The 22,535-nt window shown below is 42.5% G+C and overlaps 1 protein-coding gene across 1 annotated transcript; it reads right to left on the bottom strand.

Annotated features, from left to right (window-relative positions):
* Nucleotides 1–4,339: 4,339 nt before the first annotated feature.
* On the bottom strand, nt 4,340–22,289 carry LOC148912060 (gamma-aminobutyric acid receptor subunit gamma-2-like). Its single transcript, XM_089027935.1, has 11 exons — nt 22,268–22,289; nt 21,853–22,181; nt 20,295–20,362; nt 17,455–17,561; nt 16,521–16,588; nt 15,916–16,133; nt 15,464–15,546; nt 14,778–14,915; nt 13,429–13,643; nt 5,160–5,181; nt 4,340–4,443 (listed from the first exon to the last, which is right to left on the bottom strand). The coding sequence occupies exons 1-11, from the start codon at nt 22,287–22,289 to the stop codon at nt 4,340–4,342; spliced, it is 1,374 nt and encodes a 457-aa protein (XP_088884061.1).
* Between the last annotated feature and the right edge of the window lie 246 nt (nt 22,290–22,535).

Genomic DNA, 22,535 nt, shown 5'->3' on the forward strand with positions numbered 1-22,535 from the left:
GTTTGGACTTTCCACATGGTTGCTGATTGCCACGGGAAAGTGAAGCTGCAGATAAGAGTAGATGACACCGGGAGTGTTTGCATAAATAGCATAGAAAATCAAAGGAATACTGTCTATAACCACATGACCATCAGCACTTTGACGGTGATGAGCCTCTAGAAGGGAACTTGTTCCCTGTAATATATGAATCCATACGTGAGGGAAACGCGTTATACCCACCGCTTAGATGAAGAGGGATATGACAACGGCGCTTGGCATGACGTTGGACTGTGGGTTGAAGTTGGGGGCACTGCATTGGTCATTTGCACTATTAGCATTAATGCAAATACGCATGCGAATGTGGGGTTTAGGCTTATCGATGAGAATAATAAGCCCCTGCTTCCTTATCGAACTTCAACGAACACCAGGAAAGTTACCCATTTTTCGATGGAGCCCTACACTAGGTCCACTGAAGACCTAACGCCAGTAACTTTTCATATGCTAGCCAATTGTAAATATGCTAAGTTGCAAGTCACTTCTGATGACGGCAAGTTTGGAATAAATCGCGTAGGTCGCAGGCCCGCTAATGCAGTCTGGAGTCATAAGCCCATTTCTACCATGAGTGTGTTACCGTTGGTTCCAAATTACCAGGGCGGTGCTAATACCGTCTTTCATTATCCTCAAAGCAGGACACCGTCCGATGAGAAGATTAAGCCTTCATCTTCTTCAGGAGGACCACTCCAATAGCGACGACCAAGATCCAAATGTTATTCCCCACAAACTTTAGCAGTTCTCCGCCGGCCCTAAGCGCCAAGGAAACAACCGAACCCAGCAGCCCAGGAAGACCGGCTGCCATCTTTTTTCCCAAGTCCGTTAGTCCATTGCCTAATTTCTTTACGCCTGCGCCCGTAGCCTTAAGCGTGGATAGGATGACTCCTACTACGCTCGAAATAGCAACCGCAAATGCCAGCGGAATACCATACTTTAAAAGGGCTCTTTTTACCTTTTCCTTGGTGGTAAGCCCCAACTCTTTTTCCAGGTTTTCCTTTTGAGCCCGCAATTCCGCAAGGCGTATTTCGAGGGCCTCCACTTCCTTTTGAGCTGCTTCCCTTTCTTCCTCGGTACGAGTTTGGTCCTCGATTACTTCTTGCTGCCGCTCTATTTGCCCCTCCAGGTCTTCGATGGCCTGATCTCTTTGCCGGATTTGCTCCTCTTTAGTGTTGATTTCGGCAACCAACTGCCGCCGTTCCTCCAAAGAGCCAGCTATGGTGATATGCAAGTTTTTAGCTTCTTCCTTGCTTATGTTTAGGTCTTGCAGGGCGAGATCGAATGCCTTTTCAGCCTGGTTCATTCGACGTTCAGCATCATCTCTTTGTTCTCTCATTTCTATTATTCTTTGGTTTTTATCGTTAAGTTCTCTCTTTTGAGCATCAAGGAGTAGTTGGTTTTGTCGCATGTAATCTGCTTCCCTTTCCTCCAACGTTTCTTGCAGTCCCTTGACGCGTTTTTCTAGCGCAACCCGTTCATTTAGGGTTTCCAACCTTTCTAACGCGCTTCGGGTAGCTAGTTGAAAGCCTTTTAATCTTGAGACGTCACCCCTAACGTTGCCCTCCTCATCAAAGAGGGGTTGTGGTTTCGTCCAGCGGTCTTTGTCAGGAAATCTCAGGTCTTGAACGCTTATGAGGACTTTGTTTCCGCGTTCTGTGAGCCTTACGTCGTCAGCATCAAAGCTGGAATAACGCTGCGTTAGCTCTTGCGTTGCCCACTCTACGGTTTCCCGCGCGGTTGCTCCCTGCTCGTCTATGTTTCGAAGTTCCAAGTACTCAGGGACGGGGCTGCCGCGGTTTCTTGATTGCCACATGCGATTCAAGGCTGCCTTGAAGCTTCTCCACCTATCACCATACCTGCTTATCAAGGCCATGTCGTAAACGTGAGGCGCGGTTTCCGCGCCTTTAGTCCATGCGTCGTATTCTTCGTCGTTAATGTCGACTTGACCTTCTTCGGTAAGGGGATCAAAATCCGTTCCTTCTACTTCCATTATATATGATAAGCTCAAAGTTAAACCCCAACATATTACCTAAGCAGGTTGGCGGACTGAAAGCAGAACACACCTTTCACCGGGTTACATTCACACCTTCTAGCGCTAAGCCAGGGGAAACCCTGTACGTAGGCGTGCCCCGCCTAACGGATAACCTAGTGTTGGTTCCTGGCACCCTAGCGCTAAGGTTTAACCTAGCAATACAGCCAGATACCGCAGACGCGCGTTACGTTGTCAATAATGCGGGTAGAAACCTCGTTTACAAAATGCGTGTAAAGTTCGCCGGGGAATCCCTCTTGGACTTAAACAGGTATGATTTGTATACCACGTACAAAGACTTATGGTTGACTGCATTTGACCGCGCGCAAAGGATAGAGCAGGGAATCGCCAGTGAAGCCATACGCAAGGTAAGAAGCGCAACCGACAGCGCCTCGGGAGAAGACGAAATAAAGACGGCTTATGGTACTAAATATGTCGTTCCTTTGGACTTTGAAGTCATTACGAACCACGGTGCATACTACCCAAGGCAGCTAAGCGAGCTGCAGTTCGAAGTGACCCTAGCAGATACTACGAACATCCTGCAAGGAAAAGATGTAAGTTCATCAGCCGTGGATCCTTATTTCATCAAGAACTTGGAGCTGCAGTACGAGACGGTATACAGCGAAGAGCTGGCACGTAGCGCCGGTATGGAATACAGCTCCGGGAAGGCTTTCCTTTACGATCACGTCGTGATGTACAAGACCTTTAGCTTCACGAACAACGTCGAAGAGGTCATCAACCAAAGCATTAACCTACCCAGACGCAGCCTTACAGGGATAATGTTGCTGTTCGCAAAGACATACACGGCAGGATTGCGTGACTCTGAGGCATTCTTTAATCCTAACATCACTAACGTAGGCGTTAGCATCAACGGAGTGCCTAATAAGGTTTACTCACAAGGGATAAAGCCCACGGACATGTACCGGGAAGTCGCACGTAAGTTTGGCGACCAAATTGGCCCAAAGGAATTCTTTAAGGATAAGTACGCGCTGTGGATCGACATGCGCACGACAAACGACGAAGACCTACATGGACAGGGATTGCGGCTGGTAAATACCCAGGACGGTATTACGTTGGAGATCAAGCGCACCAAACATGCCAGCGACACTACTAAGATCAACGCATATATCTTCGTCGTGTCTGACGCGCAACTGAGCGTAGAAATGAATCAGCTAAAGAGCGTTGCCTACTAGGCTCGCGAAAGGATAAAAAATATCCCTTACGTATAATATGCTCCGCGTATTCGAAAACAATGAAACTAAACTGCAATGCATAGTGCAAGGCGATGAGCTGTACTTTAAAGCAAAGGAGGTAGCAAAGGCATTAGGTTATGCAGACACCAAAGATGCTATTAAAGTTCACGTGCGGAACAAGCATAAGAAGAGGCTTAACGAGTTGGAGGTGAATCGCCTCCCTTCTGGTTTACACCCGCAATCCCTGTATGTGACGGAGGCTGGTTTGTATCAATTGATATTCAGCTCCAAACTGCCAACGGCAGAGTCGTTCCAAGATTGGGTCTTCGAAGACGTCCTACCTACGTTAAGGAAGAAGGGGAAATACTCGTTGGATAGTCCAAATAAGTTGATCATCAAAATCGAGACTGAGTTCGACTTACAGAAGAAGGTCATCGATAAGATACGCCGGTTTTACCCTACGCTGATATTAGCACCTGGACTCGGGGAATTGCAAGATACCAGCAGTAAAAGGATAAAGTGCTGGCAAAAGGGCTACCAGGCAGGTCAACCCGACATCCTAATTCTTAACTCCCATAAGAAATACAATGGGTTCTGTCTGGAACTGAAGACGCCAAAGGGTAACGGCGTATTGTCCGACAAACAAAAAGCGGTATTAACGCAATATGAAATGAATGGATACTTAACGATGGTGAGCAACGATTACGATCTGATCTGCATGGAAATCGACCGTTACGTCGACGGCATTCGCATACCTTGCCCTTGGTGCATTAAGGCATTCAAAGGTCAAGACACTTTAAGCACGCACCTTAAAATATTTCATAGATATAATGATTCTTGAACAAACTCACTGGCGCGACTTGCTACATGGCATTTCATATCGAATAAAAAATTACGTCGCATTCGAAGACATTAACCGTTTAAGGTTGGTCTTAGAACGCGACGGTCAGGAATACAGCCTTTGGGCGCCTGACTGTGTGAGATACATACTGCAGGGTGAAGAATATACACACCTACGCAGTCATGGTAAGGTAAACGGCCGATGGAAGTTTGACATCGAACGTCAAGCGGAGGATAATCCGTTGTGCGACTAATCCTCTTCATGGGCGGATAAGTAGTCATCTGCTGTGTCTGCCCTCAATTTTTCCGCCATTTCATACGCTGATAAGGTAATAGTCACACCTCCTAGGAACGCTGCGATGTAAGGTAACATTATACCTTAAGTAGATTCCACTCTTTTCTTACAGCAAGGTAATGATCTAAGGGCTTAGGGCCATCGTAAAGGCAGCACCAAATATGTTGGCCGCTACGTTGACAGCCACATCGGTCGCAGATGCCATCCCAGTGTTCCCTATTCTCCCACCTTACACCCTCATAGTCGTCGAAGCATACGAAGTCTTCGTCGATCTCCTTCTTAAGTTGCGTGAGCGCCCGGCTGGTTTCAAGGGGGCAACATCGCTCTGCTAAATCGCCGTGGGTTTCACAGACAACTTCTTCGAGGTCATAGCGACGGCAGCGGTATTTATGCCAGTTCTCTTCAAAGAGGGGTTCATCGCATCGATGGCAATGACCTTTAAGGCAGACTCTGTTCTCGCGGTGATATCGTAGGGCCTGTACAGTGGACAATTCCTTACCGCAGTCACCGCAAACAGTGCTAATGGTCTTCTGACAGACTTTCTTGGAAAGATGGTAATGCAGTCGCTGCTTGCTACTAAAAGCTCTATCACATTGCACGCACTTCATTATATATACCTTATTTTTTATTGTTAAATTGTTAAACCCTGTAAGAGGGTTTTAGGATAGGGTCTATTATTTCTTGTTATTTTGTTAAGCCCCCATTAAGAAAAAGATAAGGTATCGTTCTTCAATTACGATGAACTAACAAAATGACGATAATTATTAAGACCTACCTTTAGAGTATCCTGCAGCCGCCTTAACAAAATAACAATAAAAAAGAAAGACCTATGCTAATCCCCCTTGCCGGGGCTTAGTAAGATCTTCTTTGCGACCTCTTACTCTTCTTGAGCGTCGTCTAAAGTCCTTTGTGCTTTAGTATCCGCCAAGCACCAATGTCCTTCGACGAATACCTCGTTACATGGCGTTGCGTCTATGTCGGATGGTTCAGTAGGCTCCTTAGGGGGGAAAATGCAGTCGGTAGGTATTTCACACGTAATGCAGTCCATATATTGAAGGTCTTACAGTCAATCTAAGTGATGGGTTAACTCACTTTGGGCTTCGAATGCTTGTCCACACTCCATGCAAATGTAATCCATATATCTATGGGGGATATCGCATGAAGTCCTTAATGGACTCCTTAGCCCAGCCCGCCATTGTCAAAAGCGCGCCAAACCGTTCTGCACGCTTCAGACCACACATTTCATCGTACAATTCCTGTACGCGCTCTTTCAGCCGGTCTATCTCCTCCCTTTGCATTTCTATGGTGTCTCTTTTATCCTTTGCGTCGGCGGCAATCCTCCTTACTGCTTCCACTGGCTCCATATATTTTAGCGAATAAGTTTAAATATAAATGAACCCGAATCACATACCTTGTAACGCTCTGATAGTAGGACCCACCGGCTGCGGAAAGACCCAGTTCATCGTGGAGCAGCTATTAGGATCCTTTAGATACCGCTTTGACTATATCGTGCTGCTTTGTCCCACCTACGTGAATAACCGCACCTGGGAAGGCATAGGAGTGAAAGATGACGACTTCTTCGTAGATATCTTAGATCCTAACGAGTTATCCAGCCATTTGAAGTTCTGGCACAAGCAATTCCCTAAAGATACACAGACTTTACTCATACTGGATGACATTGCCTGTGGGGACGACGTAAAAAGGCGCACCTCCGAATTAGTGAAGCTCGCTTTCAGCGGCAGACACGACAATATCAGCGTTTGGTTGCTTTCCCAGCAGCTTACCAGTGTCTCTAAACCCTTTAGGGAAAACATAGGCTCTCTCGTAGTATTTTATACACCCAGTAAGTCTGATCTGGAAACCATCTTAAGCGACTACGGTGGTGAGATAAGCAAGGAACAGCTGCACGAATACATGCGGCATTTAAAGACGCACCAACATTCCAAAATGATCTTCTCTTTGAGGTTTCCTTATGACGTTAATGTATATGGAGATTGAGCAGCTCTTAGATGAAGCCCCCACACAGTTAGACGAAAGTAACCTCAAGGAACAACTTAACATCCTTGTGTCTTCGGGGAAGTGTAAAGAAATGATAGGTAAGGAACTTACCCATGAGCAAGTTAATAAGTTGTCAGAAGAGGAGGTTAAGAAGTTCCATAAGAGGTACGAGGCTGCCCTCGCAAGTAAGACCACGGACGCCGTAGCAGACTCAGCCATTAAGTTCGCGACTAAATTGCTTGGACTTGCACTGCCCATAGACGACGTGGAGCAACTGCGGAAGGACATAAGCGAGGACTATGTCATCGCCCAAGAACTTAAGATAACCTGTGGGTGGTTGTCTTTGAAGTGCGGTAAGTTAATGGCAGTCGCCTCTGCGGCTTTGCACGTAGCTCAGCATGTCGACTTGAAGGAGGTACTAGGTTCCTTAGGAACATCTTGGAAGGACTTCAAGAAGGACAGAGAAGTCGAAAAGGTCTTCCAGGCGGCACTTGCTGAGGTACCTGATCAAGCCGCCTCAAGTACCTAGTCAAGTCGTTGTCAAGTCACCTCAAGTACTTAGTCAAGTACTTAGTCAAGTCGTCCTTAAGTCATTCTCAAGTACTTAGTCAAGTCGTTGTCAAGTCATTGCCAAGTCATTGTCAAGTCGTCATCAAGTTACTTGTCAAGTCCTTCAAGTCCCTTAATATAAGATGAGTGACACCGAAGAACAACCACCCGTAGAAGATACCAAGATTACCAAGGCTAAATCTCCGGGCAGAGTCGCTGCCGGAAAGAAGCTCGCGGAGATGAATAAAAAGAACAAAGCAAAGAAGGAGGAAAAGGTGGAGGAAAGAGAAGAGGAATCCTTCATTAATCCTGGGTACGTCATCGGCGCGTTAGGAGTTGCTATAGCAGCAGGCAGCCTCTACTTACAATGGCGGGCTACGAAGCCAGAAGTAAAGTGGGAGGCCCCAACATATCGCGCACCTGTGGAGGTCAGAAAAAACAAAATCCCTGAAATGGAATAACCTTCTCGCTTTGTAATATAATGTCGACCGCGTTGTTGAAAACTGTTGAAGAAGCAGCTATCATTACTTCTATTGTTGCGGGTATTGGTTGGGTAGGTAAGAAAGTGCTCAAAGAAGACTTTACTGAAGACCCAAGCAAGAGCTTCGCTAACTTTGCTAAGATGACCGCTGCCGTAGGCGGGGCTATCATGCTAAAGGATTACCTACGAAAGGAAAAGTACCTACCTAACATATAATGGTTAGCTTAGTCGCAGGTGGAGTCATTGCAGCTTTAGCATTCACTGGAGCTAATTATGGTGGTAGATATCTGGATAAATTAGTTAGCGGTGATAAAAACGCAGAATCTAACGCCGAAAGAAAAAGGCACGACTTAGCGCTGGAGAAATATCAGCGGGACGTGGCGGCTTGGAATAAAAAAAGACAAGCCTACAGGGATTGGTTGGATAAGAATTACCAAGACAAAATGCAGGCGGATAAGAACTTCGAAAACACAGACTACGCCTTCAAACTTTATTCGCAGGCGCACCCAACAGTGGTGTTAAAGAAGCCTGACTTTAAGAATTACTACCAGCCTTCTAAGAAACAAAAAAATAGTGAGTTGGTCTTCGTAGGAGTCGCAGGGCTGGCAGGAGGCGTGGCCTTGGCGTATCTAATATAATGATCGTCTTTTTGGAAAGCGACAAGAATGACTTTACCACTTATCTGAATCCTCCCATCAAAGCCTGTAAGGTTCGGTTGGTTAGTTGCTCTTTGTATAATTCTTGGTATAATTTAATTGATGGCTTTGTCGTTGACAATGCCGCCAAACCAAAAATACCAGATTCCCAATACACACCTATAACACTGGCTAAGGAGCTAGCAAAGCATGGATATACTCTTACCACAGGATTACCCCATGAAATGACATTTAAGAAAAATAATGGAAGCACTAATTTGAAGGACAGTTCATTGGTAGAACTCCTGGGTCTTACTAGTACCACGATAAATAGCGGCAGTACATATGATGTGAAATGGAAAGTCGCATCCTCTTACGAAGTCTATTGCGATTTGGTCCATAGTTACAATAATGGAGAAAAGTCTTCTCTTATGTCCAAGTTTCTACCCAAAGGTAATCCATTTGACCTGGTAGAATACACCCCCATTTCTTTGAGCTATGATTTGTCTAATTTGGTGGAAAGCATAAACATCACCATTAAGGTGGACGGAAAGACGGCGGATTTTAACGGACGTAAGATCAATCTCGTTTTGGAATTCATATAATGGGCCGCGTAGAGGACAAACTCAAAAGGATTTACTATGGGCCTGAAGGCTATTGGAAAGGAGCGTCGGCTATTAAAAAACTCGCGACCGCGGCCAGGGTATCAGATGAAACGGCTAAGAACTGGTTGAAAAAACAAACCCTCTGGCAGGTTTATCTTCCCGTGCCTAAGTACATTCCCAGGCCCAGCTTTACCGTAAATACCCCTAATGAAGTTCATCAGGCAGATTTGCTCTTCTTACCGCACGACAAGGTGAGAAAGAAGACCTATAGGTACGCTTTGACCGTAGTTGATATCGCAAGCAGATACAAGGACGCCGAACCCATAACCAGCAAGGATTCTGGGGAAGTCGCAGAAGCCCTAGGTAGGATTTATAAGCGCGTCTTGAAATGGCCTAAGCTGCTGCAAGTGGATGCGGGGACGGAGTTTATGGGCGTGGTTACTAAGACCCTGAAAGACCACGACACTAAGATTAGAAGAGCCGAATCTGAGTACCACAGGGGTCAGAGCATCGTCGAAAGATTTAATAAGACCCTGGCCGAGCGCCTCTTTGGGTACCAGTATTGGAAAGAGCTGCAAGATCCCTCCAAACGCAACAGGGAATGGACTCAGAGGCTCCCCCAGGTCGTCGCGGCTTTGAACAACGAGGCGGCCAGGGCTACGGGAATGAAACCCAAGGATGCCATAAAAAAGAAACACGTGGAACACGAATCCTTCGTCAGAAGTTCGAGGGCGGTCTTCCCCCATGAAAAAAGATTAGGCGATGTCACGGTTCGATATCTCTATGAGCCGGGTGAATTAGAAGGAGGATCCAAAAGAGCTACGGATCCTAATTGGTCTTTGGAAACTTACCAGATCCGAAGTGCGATAGCTAAGAAGGGTCAGCCCATCTTGTATTATCTTCACGATGGCCCCACGCGTGGGTTCGTCAAAGAAGAACTGCTTATCGTGTGATGTCCGAATGCTATCGTATGCACTCCGTCATCACACATCCATCGCTTACCGTCAAATGCAGACAGTGACACCTTCTCCTGCGTGACGTTATGTATCTGATGACCATAGCTGCGCAGGCTGTTCATCTTATGCCGCTGTTCCTTGCGTGTTCGTAATACGTTGAGGTAGGACTCGTGCGTAATGTCCTTCTTAACCACATACTTTTTTACGCCTTTAGCTTTCTTTTCTACGCCGTCTAACTTTAGCACGCTGTACATCTTTGGTTTCAGACCCACGTATTCCACGATGGGTTTTCCTAACATTTCGTCTTTCATCTTCCCAATTACCTTCTTATTCTTCGCAGAGTAAAGGAAGTGCTCCTTCGGGTAACCGCTGGTGTCGTACTCGTCTATGTCGGGGAGGCAGTCTTTGTAAACGTCTTCCGTTTGCACTTCTAGAATTAGGGAGTCGGTGTCTGTGTACAGGAGGCGACAGCGGTCTCCGTACTTTGGCTTAAGCTTATCGTAGTAGAACTCGTACATAAGCAGCTTCGATAGATCCAGCACCGTAAAGCCTGTGTAAACGGGCTTGTTTAGTAAGAGGTTTGCCCTTTTCATAGTGAATCACGTAGAAGTTCAGCATTTCTACGTATCTAACGAAGCCTGGCTGTGACACGTATGCTTCTGCTTCCTCTTTGGTGCTGACTATTTTTACGCTTACGCGCTTGCGGATGTTCTCCATTGTCTTTCCGAACACGCTGTTGTTCATCAGTTTGAAGAGGTTTTTCTCGAAGTCATTTTTCGCTGCGGTACGCTTTTGCGTGTTAAAGTCAATGTAGGGGCGCATCCAGGGTTCCTGCGTGAATTTTAGGACTCTGTGGATCTTCTCTACGCGCATTCCGTGTCGCACGTAGAACTGCAGGTTGCGGTAATGTACCACATACTTCTTCTTATCCATCAGGTTCATAGTTAGTTTCCTGTACGGTTTGTAACCAGGACACATTTGCTTTTGCAGCGGACTTAGCTGCTTAAATGGTATCTCTATCGCTTCTGGTGCTAAGGGGAACTCATTGTGTTCGTCGTGCAGGCGCTCTGGGTACTCCAGATCCACTTCTAAGACGTAACCCTTGTCTTCCTCCTTTCCTACCTGCATGTAGAAGTCTATCGGCTTCACTGGATCCCATTCGAAGTCTCTCACAGGTAGGTACTGTGACATTGCCCAACCATAAAGGTTATTCGCATCCAGGTAGTAAATGTATGTGGTTGGTTTCTCTGGGTCGTGCTCTACTAAGGGGTTGTTTGCGCGGGCGTAACGTCGGCTGGGCCCGCATACGCCGCCACGAATACCGTCTTCCATAAACCGATACATGTCGTACTCCGTTAGGAGATCCAGTTGCGCGTTTGTCTTCTTTAGAAGCGCACTCCAACTAAGCCCAGGAGCCGTGTAGAAGTTCGCTGGATCCAACCCGTAGTATTCCATTGCCATCTTTCGAAAGCTTTGGAAAACATCTGCGAGCAGCACTACGTCTGAACGTAGGTAGATGTCGTGGTATTCTCCCATATTCTCACAGGAGTACTTTTCCCACACATCTAACGCATGCTGGTACTCCTCGTCCTTTATACCAGACTCGTTTAGGGTGCTGTAGAATCTATCTTTGGGTGGTAGGGGCTCTTCGAATCGATCCCAGGAGTCCATGTATTCAGTATGGGTAGACTCCTTTCCTTTCCGCGCCGTATTGACTGGAAATGGGGAACTCCGTGTTGTACTTTAACCAAGTTTGCTAAGGAGTCCGCCATGAACTGCTGCGAGTCTAAGAACTTCAGCTTGCCCACAGTTACGGACATGTACCTTTCTTTGTTGTTGGGTATACACTTTACTTCGGAGCCGTCTGTTCCTTGTAAGAGTAAGTGACTGTCGTAACCGCGGAGGTTGTGAAAGAACACCGGAATCTCCATGTCTGGATTTACTTTGAAGTTTATATTGCATTTCCAATGAGCCGCATCCTCTGTATTTACCCGTGATGTGGCAGTGATCTCTAACCTTATCCACATAGAAATCCTCAACAAATGCTTTGTGACAGTGAATGCAGTGCGTGGAGGGCTTTCCCGGCTTCTCACCTTTCTTAGCATACTTCCCGCATTTAAAATGAGCTTCTCCTAGATACTTTCCATCTTCATCCCACGCTTTCTTGGCTCGTCTTCCAAACTGAAGAAGCGTATGTTGGCAAATGTGGCATTTTTTTGCCTTGTTAAAAGCCTCCTGGTTCTCTTTGGTAAATTCCATCTTCTTTGGACGTCTTAATTGTTCTCTAATCTCTCCCTCCTCTTCTCGCAATGCTTCTAGAAACTCATTAGCTGCGTTCTTACCTCGGTAAATCACAGGAGGGTCGGCCTTACCGTCTGATCTGACTACTATGTAACCAAAGGAGCAGATCTCGTGTAATCCCACCTTATTCGTGGCACCACTTTTCTGCTCTTCCTTAGTTATCAACGCTTCAAAGTCTGCATATATCACGTAAGGCACTTGCATCTGCTTTTGATGGTTTGCGTATGAAAGCTCTTTGTCGGTGGGCATCTGGATCCGTTGCGCCACTTCTTCGACTCCGCGGCAGATCTCATCGTGTTTCTTTAGGGCATTTAAGGATGTAAATGACAGCAAGCAGCAGTCACAGAAGTACTTTTTGCCTTTGTGCTTAGTATGTCTGTAGAATAGTCTGCTAATGTGTTTAACCCATGAGTAGTGTCCGCCGTGGTAGAATAAATGTACGCGCTCTCCTTTACTTTTTGACAGAACTAACGGTACTATCGTCTGCTCTCTGACTCCGTAAACGTTAATTGCTAGATCGTTTATTTCCTCAAATATGGGGATGTCTATCAACTGCATGGGAAATTCCACACCATCCCACTCTAAATCATCTGTGGGATACTTACTTGTCCTACAGGGATCCTTCTCTGCTGGATACAGTGCAGACCTGATTGCCCACATAAAGCATCGATTGTCTTCATTCTTCACGTTTACAATAGCCTTCTTCCTTTCTACCCACGTTGGTAGCGGTACGTAACTCCCCCCTCGTATGGGTACGTACCTGGCTATACTTATCTCTATTCCTTCAACCTCCTCTACTGTCCAACCCGATCCTTCTTTCGTGTAGTTAGACAGCGACTCCATTATTGCTTCTAAGGCTTCACTGAGTGACCTATCCAGATTCGTGGATTCTAATATCACTAACGACTTTGATCGCAACATTGCTGTCGTCATTACCTCGTCTTTTGACAAACTTACTTCTACCATTATGCTCGCTTTCAGGGCTCCTAATTCTTCTATACCTTTTCGGAGAGTCCTTTTAACCTTCCTTTCTGACTGACGCCAAAACTGTCTAACGTCAATCTCACCGTTACCGGGTATTGACACCGTGCTGAAGTTGCTTTGGGATTCCATCTATATAATAGGAAATATTTTATACCTAATACCAAGCACTTTTTAGGTCGTCGTAGTCGTACTCACAGTCCTGACAATGCCAAAACAATTTAACCTTAGTCTCAAACTTCTTACCACATCCACAATCATAACTGCTCATACACTTCGTCTTCATTTTCAAATGCTTTTTCAAATCCGCTTCTTTCTTAAAAGTTCTCTTACATTCTTCGCACTCCATATATAGACTAACATATTTGCGCTGTTGCCCCCAACCACACTTGGAGTGGGTTGTTTCCGTAGGTGGATTTTTGACGCGGGTCTTGCCCGTGTTGAGATTGCGCTGGAACCCCCATTCCCTATACTACTGGTTCAAAAGTAATTTTCTGTTATGAGTGGCCTACTACCTCGTCGTAAATCGCAATCATACCTTGGGCATATGTGAATTAGCAGTACTTGTAAGTAAGATAATAGACAAGATAGTGGTAATACACAATGAGATACGGGTGGGTACAGCCTTGGACGATATCCACAGAGAACACCATGACATGAGTGTTAAGATGGTGGCTGGTGCGAACACCGTCATAATGAAAAACTCTAATCGACGCTTGAACGAGAACGTAGCAAACAACGTGGAATAAGTACCTGAAATCCAAAGTACTGCATAAGATTACTGAACGAACCTTGATACTAAATCGACGACGTCAAATTTCGATGTCAAATTTTGAAGTCGAACAGTTGGACCGGAAATGACTTTGAACTGTCCCTCTGTGCACTTGTGCTTTGCACAAGCTTTGCACAAAGTGTCACTGATTATTGTTTCATAAATACCAATTATTATCATCATCATCATCATCATCATTATGTTCATAATAATTATTATTATTATCATTATTATTATTGTTGTTGTTGTTGTTGTTGTATCATCACTCAGGGGCGGCGGAAGCTGAAAAATTTTAGGGGGGCACTCCAATATTTCACGGTACCTTGAAATGAGCCCCCCCTCCCTGTTTAGCTTGATTACAAACGTGTATGTGTGATATTTCAATCAGTAACATTTTGCGCGCATTAAACCACTTGCAATTGTGCTGAGAGACACAAAAATGATGCAAGTCGTCGCTAGATATATCGTATATTTTTTAGATACAGAAAATTATGTAATATCAAAATAATAAATAATGGTAATCATAACCAAATCTCATGCGTTTTTTTTTTGTGTGTGTGAGGCATTATATTCTGGGGGGGCCAGGCCCCCCAAAAAAATCTAGTGGGGGGGCCAGAGACCCCCTGCTTCCGCCGCCCCTGTCACTCTATAATCCCATATATAAGCAGCTATTGTATTATTTTCAAATTCTTTTTCATTTGGATCGTTTCCATTCGCATTCTTTCGAGGGAAAACTATCCAATTTGAAATTAATTGAATTCAAAAAATTTCTCTGTCTGCCAAATTGGACTCGGCCTATAGACCTTTCCAATTTTGTCAGTCCTCAGAATTTTTTTCTTCAAATTATTTTCAAATTGGACAGCATGGAGTCCTATTACCTATACTTATTGTTGTTGTTGTTGTTGCTTTTCGCCATCTCTACTTTTCTCTCGATTAAAAGTGAAATCGTCGAGAATTTAAAAGAAAAAAGTCACCATCGTAGATAAAGGCATTTTTTGAAAGTAAAAAGCAGATTTTATAATAATGCTAAACCGAAAATAGGATTGCGATTATTCCCGGTTTTGTCCAATCGTGACATATTTTGCCACATATGCAGTCATATGTACTTAAATTACCTGCTATTTTCTTAACCAAAGTGTTTTCTAATTTGGCTTCCAAAAGAAAAAACTGCGCTGTCTGATTGGACGCCACTTCTATACCATGTGTCCTATTACGATTCCACTTGTATACGACGTCATCTTCTGTGTATGCGTCTGGTGAGAGATTTTGAAGTCAAGGCATATAGTAGGCTTGGTTACAGCCGTTAGGTTGTCGTTTGTTCCCAAGCCTTCCCCAACTAAGAGGGGAAGAGGATCGCGGGCGCACCTAAACCACCACAGCTGGAAATAAATCGAGCCTAGAAATCTGGCAAATAAATTGAAATCTAAAACTGTCGGAACGGATCTTTTAATACGAAATATTTCAAATTTCGGAGTTCGACGACAAATCTTTTATCAGGTCGGTTTTTGGTCATGTACCAGTGTTAAGTGGGGGAGGGAAAGGCTCCAAAAGAGGATGGGAAGCTGAAAACCCTACAGAGGTATAATAGCCCATTTCCAATATGCCATTTGCAATTTTCCCATTTCAGACCACGTGTCATTGCCCAGAGTATCATTTCATTGTTAAGCGTTTACGCATAAGAAGACACATGAATATAAATATTACTCAAACAAAGCCGAATCTTATTCTCAAGAGAATGACACGTGGTCTGAAAAATGGGCAAACATTACGTCCAAGGTAAAGAGGTACCGTATATACTTACGGCTTTCCACGATAAACGGGCAATGTTGTATATCAAAGGGATAAAGACGAAGATCCATTTCACAGCGTAACAACAAACTTAATCTAATAAAGATAAATGGAAAAAAAATCAATATTATAACTGCAATTTTGCTTTTAATTCTATCTCATAATGATTCGCATGATTCATAGACAAAGAATCCGTAGGGAACGCAAACCGACATGAAGAGTTTAAAATATGATCTGTAAATTTCCTAAATCTGTTTCTTTGAGCATTTAGACCTGCGTTCATGAATGCCTCAATTCTTTTCGGAAACTTGATTTTTACTTTCTCTAAAATGTTGTCTTACTATTCTCATGAGGGGATACAAATTTAAATAAGGAAGAAAATTTACGAAGCATTATGGAAGTGGGGGTCAAATGAAGCCATCATACAAGCGTCCAATTTCATCAAAGCCGGTATAACCTACTGACCTGACACTGTAATAAATGCTTCCATTAGGCCATAGTATAAGCCTCATACAGTCCCCTATCACTTTATGGTATTCAGACTTTTTTGAGTTCAAGAAATACGTATCAGGGATCCAGATAATGGAAGACGCGTCCAATGAGAGTGTTATAGGTTGGGAGAAGTTGGATTTCAATCGAGTGTCAATCCACCAGTGACGGAAAAATATATCCAGCGAGTAGCTCTATGAAAAAAACGTTGCAAAGATTCTCTAAAGATTCTCTATTTCGCAGTAGAAGGAATGGATACCCTAATGAACAGGCCACGTGGCCATTTCCCGCCTTACTCAAGATGGGCCTGGGATAACTTTTTTTTAAAAATTTTCAGTGCATTTTGACTTTTTTTCTTCGTACTCTACTCATATATGATGTTGGGACTTGGGATCCAGGACGTTCATGGGCACAACGCGTGTACGCTGATAGCCGCAGCATATTAACCGTGCACATCACCCATGCTTCTCAAACTTTACCTCGATCGCGAGCACTTCGAGATTCTCGAAGAGAAAATTATCGAGGAAATAAGTTGCATAGTAGTAGTAGTTAGAAAAATTAAAATAATATAATATCCTTACCATTTCTGCCTCATTTATTTCACCTATTGAGCCAACTTTAAATTCGGCTCTTATTTCCACTGGTTTACCTAAAATATCAATGGACAACAATAAAATCTGCATGCTTTTATTGGTATCGATATGGGCCATACTTTAGCGGAAGCCATGTATTTTCATACTTTGTTTAACAAGCATAAATTTATTCTCAATCGCTTGAATGGGAGGCTACGCCCTTGGAAAGAGCAAACGAACAAGCGAGCAAACGAACGAGCGAGCAAGCAATAAGACAAAATGAATAACGGAACGGACGAACGAACATGAGGTAGATGGAATTCAAATGAACAGAATCTATTTTTCTCTTCAACAAGATTCTGACTTATGCAGCGCTGCTCTAAATCTGATATATTATTATCGATCAGTTCTCTGTACGCAAAACGCACCTAAGGATATTATTGATTCGTCGGTCTAATTTCATTAAGTTTTACATTGAACCACTTTGTTAGAAACTAAATTTTCTTCATATAGATTCTTTTAAATCATTTACTTTATTTATTTTGAGAGGCCTTTTTCACACCTGTCACGTGTACACATATTCCCTGCTAGCAGAATCTCCCTGGTTTGTGATTCTTGGCAGAGAAAAAGGGAGACTATCATATCAATTCTGCCAAGAATTGCCACGGAACGAAGGAGACTCTGCTAGCAGGGAAGTGCACATGATAAATGAACGCCAAAAGCTGCCAAAAGGTTTGTGCAAAGCTGGCTTGGTTGTGATGTTTTACAAGCGTAGCTATTTTGTTAGTTTGTCGGTGATTTGAAAATTAATCATTTATAAGCAAAAACTCGAACTCCAAATATACAGTAGTCTAGGTTTGCATTTTTCTCTTTGCGCGATCTATAATCAAATATGATATGATACTCGACTCGGAATATTATCTTTGAAATTTGTTCGGCTTACCTCCAGCGTTTGGACGTAACCTCTTATCATAAGTCTTTAAAGTTTGTGTTAAATGAGCTGAAATTTCTGGAATTTCCTTCGTCTTCGTATCCCAATCATCTTCTCCCCTTTTATTGAATTAATATTATCACATAAAATAAGTATATTGAATATGATAATAAAATTTGTGTCTTTTAATGATTATTTATTAAATGAAGTTAGAAAATAGTTTATCAGACTCGTTATATACGGTTGGGCATTTGGATATTTTCTATTTCGTAGTGTTGGTACGAAAGTAATTTTATGAGAAAGTCAGTCACATGATCAAGCACCGCTGGCGACTGGGGGAGAGGGGGAGGACGGAATAGACACTCTCCTTTAGTGTTTATAATGTAAAAACTTTGCAACTCCCACGACCTTATTCGCCCTGGATCCCACCCTGCTGTGGTGAAAAAAAATTAAAGTTTAAGCCACGCGAATTCCTCAAGCCATAGTACATGTGTATCTGCTAACTAAGAAACACTTAAAGTTCGTTAAATTATATATATGATTTACGGCAAAAGATAGAAAGCAAAAGATGGAAATATTTATATTTTGAATATTCATGATGAGCAGTTAAATTGATTTCTGAACTGCAGAAATGAAGAGAAATTTTCATTTTATTTTATTACATTTTTTTAATTCGAATATGAGTAAATACTAGAATATCATTGTAGTGATTTAACCGATATAAAATATAAGAAAGTCAAATCTTACTGACACTGTTCAGGATTATAATTATAAATTAGGAGAAAACCTACCTTAGACTGTTCACGGCAGTCATCAAAATGACAATCCAAAAACCATTCTCAAATGATACCTTCATAATTTACATGCAGCACAAACGTAAAAAATTTCAAACCAAGCTATTCTTTCCCACACTAGTTTAAACTGGAAGCACTGTGCATTAACTATGAACCCGAACAAGCATAGCAAACACTTCTGTAGGTTCTCGTAGATTCGAACAATTGTGTAAAATATAAAATATTTATCAATGTTGATAGTGAGAGACACCTTGATATATTAGGATTTATGTTTTAAATTCGAAATTAATGACTAAACCTTGTTTTTGGTGAAATTGAATTTCGGCAAGTGATTCGCAAAAAAAAAAAAAAAGGAAAAAAAAAGGTGTAGTTTACACTCTTTCTTCTACATGCATTTTCTTTGTTATTTATGCTTGAAATTTTTTTTATTTATTTTATCAATAACTCACGGCTGCACGCATTTGTTTCTCAATTTACTATGGGACCGGAGGCGGATCGCAAAAGAAGGTTGATATGGCCGGTTTGCACCTCACCCGGTGGCACGGGTGCGAGTTTTTCGTATTGTTATTTGCACTTTAATTCGTAATATTGAAAAATATTATAATGATATGATCTCTCTACGCCGGCTACAACACGGCAAGCAGTCCGAAAAGATATCCAACTTCATTTCCCAAGACTCGAATAATATATTTACTGCAATAAAAACAATATTTTGAAGGGAGATTTGAGTCTAAAATTTCCCTCTATATATTGTCTTTTATTGCAGTTCTTTCTGACAGTCGTTAAAATGCTAGTCAACGAACGAGACCTCAAACTTCGTGGACACATACAAGTCGAACAGTCGATTGAAGTGCAGCCCTTCTTTAAAATTGAGAGTGAATTTGTTAAAAGTACGATCCTAATACATTCTGGTACCCAGACCCTTCCCACCAAAATATCGATTTCTCGTTAGAAAGCTGAGAAGGCTTTGTGTACGAGAATAGATCTGATATTCCAAAGGGATACTACCCTTCCAGCCAAATTTTTTTCCAAATTATAACGTCCTTAAGACCCCTTATCCATTATATGTATTTCTGCAGTAAAAATTTACCATGTTTACATCCTAGTCCCTTGGTACCTTCATGGGTCTAATAATACTAATGCTATTCATGTAACGTCAGGTGATTTTTTTCCATTTAATTTCTTCATAACAAAATCCAACAGTTATACTGTAGTTGACTAGTTGCAAATGACGCCCTAGTGTGAACTAATCATGTCATATATATGTGCTGTGCGAATAAGAACCCTACTCGTTCAACCGCGTTTACATCAAATCATTTGCCTGGGAAAATGCCACACGAAGCACAAGCATTGTCTATCATTTCTCTCCTTTGCTTTGTAGGATTTGCTTGCGGGTTCTCCGGTTTTTCTCCCTCCACCACGTGCAATAAATGAATCAACTCCTAAATTCCAATTCAATCTTGCGTCGAGTGCTTTATCGATTAATTACTTCTTGCGTGTTCGACGTCAAATGAATTAAATTTATGAGAAATGTTCTACATTTACGATATTTTCAATAGATTTTTTTGTGTGTGAGATATTAGTTGGTTTGTTAGTAGTGAATCATGCTGGGGGCCTTATGATCTCGCATATAACAAGATCCATTCTGGAGGTAAAAGCCAAGCAAGTGTTTCTTAATTAAACCTTGATGTGTTTTATGACACTATGCTGGGGGTATATACATTGGTCCAATTCAGTCGTGCAGACGTCGTCGCCTTTCTAATCAACGTATAGACTGGAAACAAACCCGTGATATGCATTGGATTATGGGACTGCTTTTGTGAACGAGACCAAAAAGCTCCTTCATCTTTCGTCCCACAAACCTTTGCACCACGAAGTCGTTTCTAGTCTTCCCTGGCTTTAAACCTCGGAAAAGCGGGTGAGGTTGCTTGGAGAATGTTGTCTATTCTAGACTCATAACAAATTGCTTAATTGTTTTTGAATCAGAATCTGCATCCATAAAGTTCAGTTCTCATGGATGGCCACTCGTGGGCTTCTTTTACAATGATGCGCACGAACCGGGCAACAATTGGAACCAGAATGTCATTTGTCACAACCGTTGTTTTGTCGCTGTTGCCAGGAAAAACCTGAGGATGTTAAGTTAGTTGTAGTTTTTAGTTATTGACTACTGACAATAGCCAGCGTGCAGCAACGACACAAACCGTGTTCTCTAGACTAAGACCCCACGCCCCCGCGTATGGATTCGAAGACCAAATTCTAATTGGTTATAACTAAAGCAGTTTCCGATTGGTTATCAGAGCCTTCGTTTATATTATTCAGTCTTTGCTGAAATCAAAATGGCGAATTTAGCGAGGACTTGTGGAACGAAGCTTTTTCAGCTGTCGAATCTCAGTTTGAACACAGCTGTGCTGCCTCCTTCTCTATGTCCTTTACATCGAGAGCTGTGAGTTCTTTCTTAAGAGAGGACATTTCCAAGCTACATTGCGATCTATTTCATAGGTTCCGCAAACCAGCATGTTGTCCAGAACTCTAAGACTTAACAGTTAGTTAGTTCGGCTGCACGCAGGCTATACTGACAGTTACAAATAGGCCTTTGCAGTTTCTATAAATAGGATGCATTGGGGTCTGGCTTCGGTACGAACAACACCAAATAAGGTATGAGCCTGATGACGGTGTTCAAACAAGACAAAATAATATGTGATTCTAATAAAAAGTGGAGAGTTAAATAACACCTTAACCCTTAAAATAATAAATGGCCGGCAGTTTCATTTCCCCCCAGGGATTTTTCTCTAATGGATTTTAATTTGACAGATTTGGGTAGACAGGAATAGCTTACTCAAGAATGAAAAAACTCCCTATTCTATATTTTATTACTTTAATAAATAATAAATAAAAAATAAAATAAAATAAAATAAAAAAAGCGAAAAAAGGAGCGAAAGGGTGCCCATCCAAGTGCTAACCCTCCCCCAACGACCTTGACTCTGCAGTATCTGAACGACAACGATTTATCCACTGAGCCACGGTTCCGCGGAATCAGCATAACAATAGGCCGCGAAAACGATGCACCGAATAGACTAGACTTTTTAACAATATTTTTTAAACCGATTCCGTGCGTGGCAGAGATGCAAGGGATCAGCCGATATGGTCTGGGGGCCGGCTGGTCTCTCCCCTGATGCTTCGGCTAGAACATTTTCTTGCGTAATTCGTACACCCAAGGGCAGAAGGATTTAATCGCCGTCAGGTCCGAAGTCCATACGCCGCCTCAGCTCTACGGATGTCTCGGGGGTATGGCAAATTTGAATCGTTTTTTTTAATTTTATCTTTATTTTTTATTTTGATTTTTTGATTTTTTTAATGGATTGATTCGAATCCCATCTTATCCATATAAGATTTAAAATAAAAAAAACAACAAAAAAACAAAAAAAAAAAAAACAAACAAAAAAACAAAACAAAAACAAAAACAAAACAAAACAAAAACAAAAACAAACCAATCCATATAACCCATATTTTTAAAAAAAAATCCATTTGTTATTAAATTCCTTTTAGTGAAAAAAGAATTATTCCTAGCTACGAAGACCTCAAAATGGTAGGTCAGTCATACTAATTTTTAGCCTACCTTGATAATGTCATTCTCCTTATAGTCTGTCCATGTGGGATCATCAGCCCTATACGCCAGCGAGTACTTGGTAACCCACTGGGTATGCCAATCAGCCGGTACTCTACCTTGCGTGGCCACCTTGGTTAGTTTGTACATTCTACCGAGGTCAATCTGAATGTATTCTCCCACCATTTTTTGGCCTGCCGTCCAAGATCCTTGGTGCTCTAAGGTTGCTTCTAGGTTCAAGCGAGCAAGCCATGGGTAGAATCTTTTGTCAAAGTAAGATGAGGCGGTGATTTGAGAGTTTTGAATCCTTCCATCTTCCATCCCCAGAGGAGATTCACATGCTAAAAGAAACAGTAAAGAGAGATAACAAATAAATGCGTAGGAAAAGCACGACACGACTCGACACGGCTTGGTATGGTACACTCACCACTGCAGTTGTAAATATCCATCGAAGGTAAAGGTGTACATAACTGGTTCGCTGAACAAGAACTAGACGCGCAGGGATTCTGAGACCGAAGGATAAAAGAAAATGTAGTCATGAAAACAAACGACAAAAAAAGCGACTCATATTTCTAATAAGCGTTTGAAAGTAAGTTTTATCTCTAATAATAGTCAGCCTCTTTAACTTGAGTGTTAGTAATATCATTGCTCTTTCAAAAAGCCCGTGTCATTCGCTTGAGAACTTATTTTTTATG

Source organism: Actinia tenebrosa, unplaced genomic scaffold, assembly GCF_029948245.1.
Source record: "Actinia tenebrosa isolate PJP-AT-01 unplaced genomic scaffold, QUT_ActTen_1.0 PGA_scaffold12__29_contigs__length_12842862, whole genome shotgun sequence".
Classification (NCBI taxonomy): Eukaryota; Metazoa; Cnidaria; class Anthozoa; order Actiniaria; family Actiniidae; genus Actinia; species Actinia tenebrosa.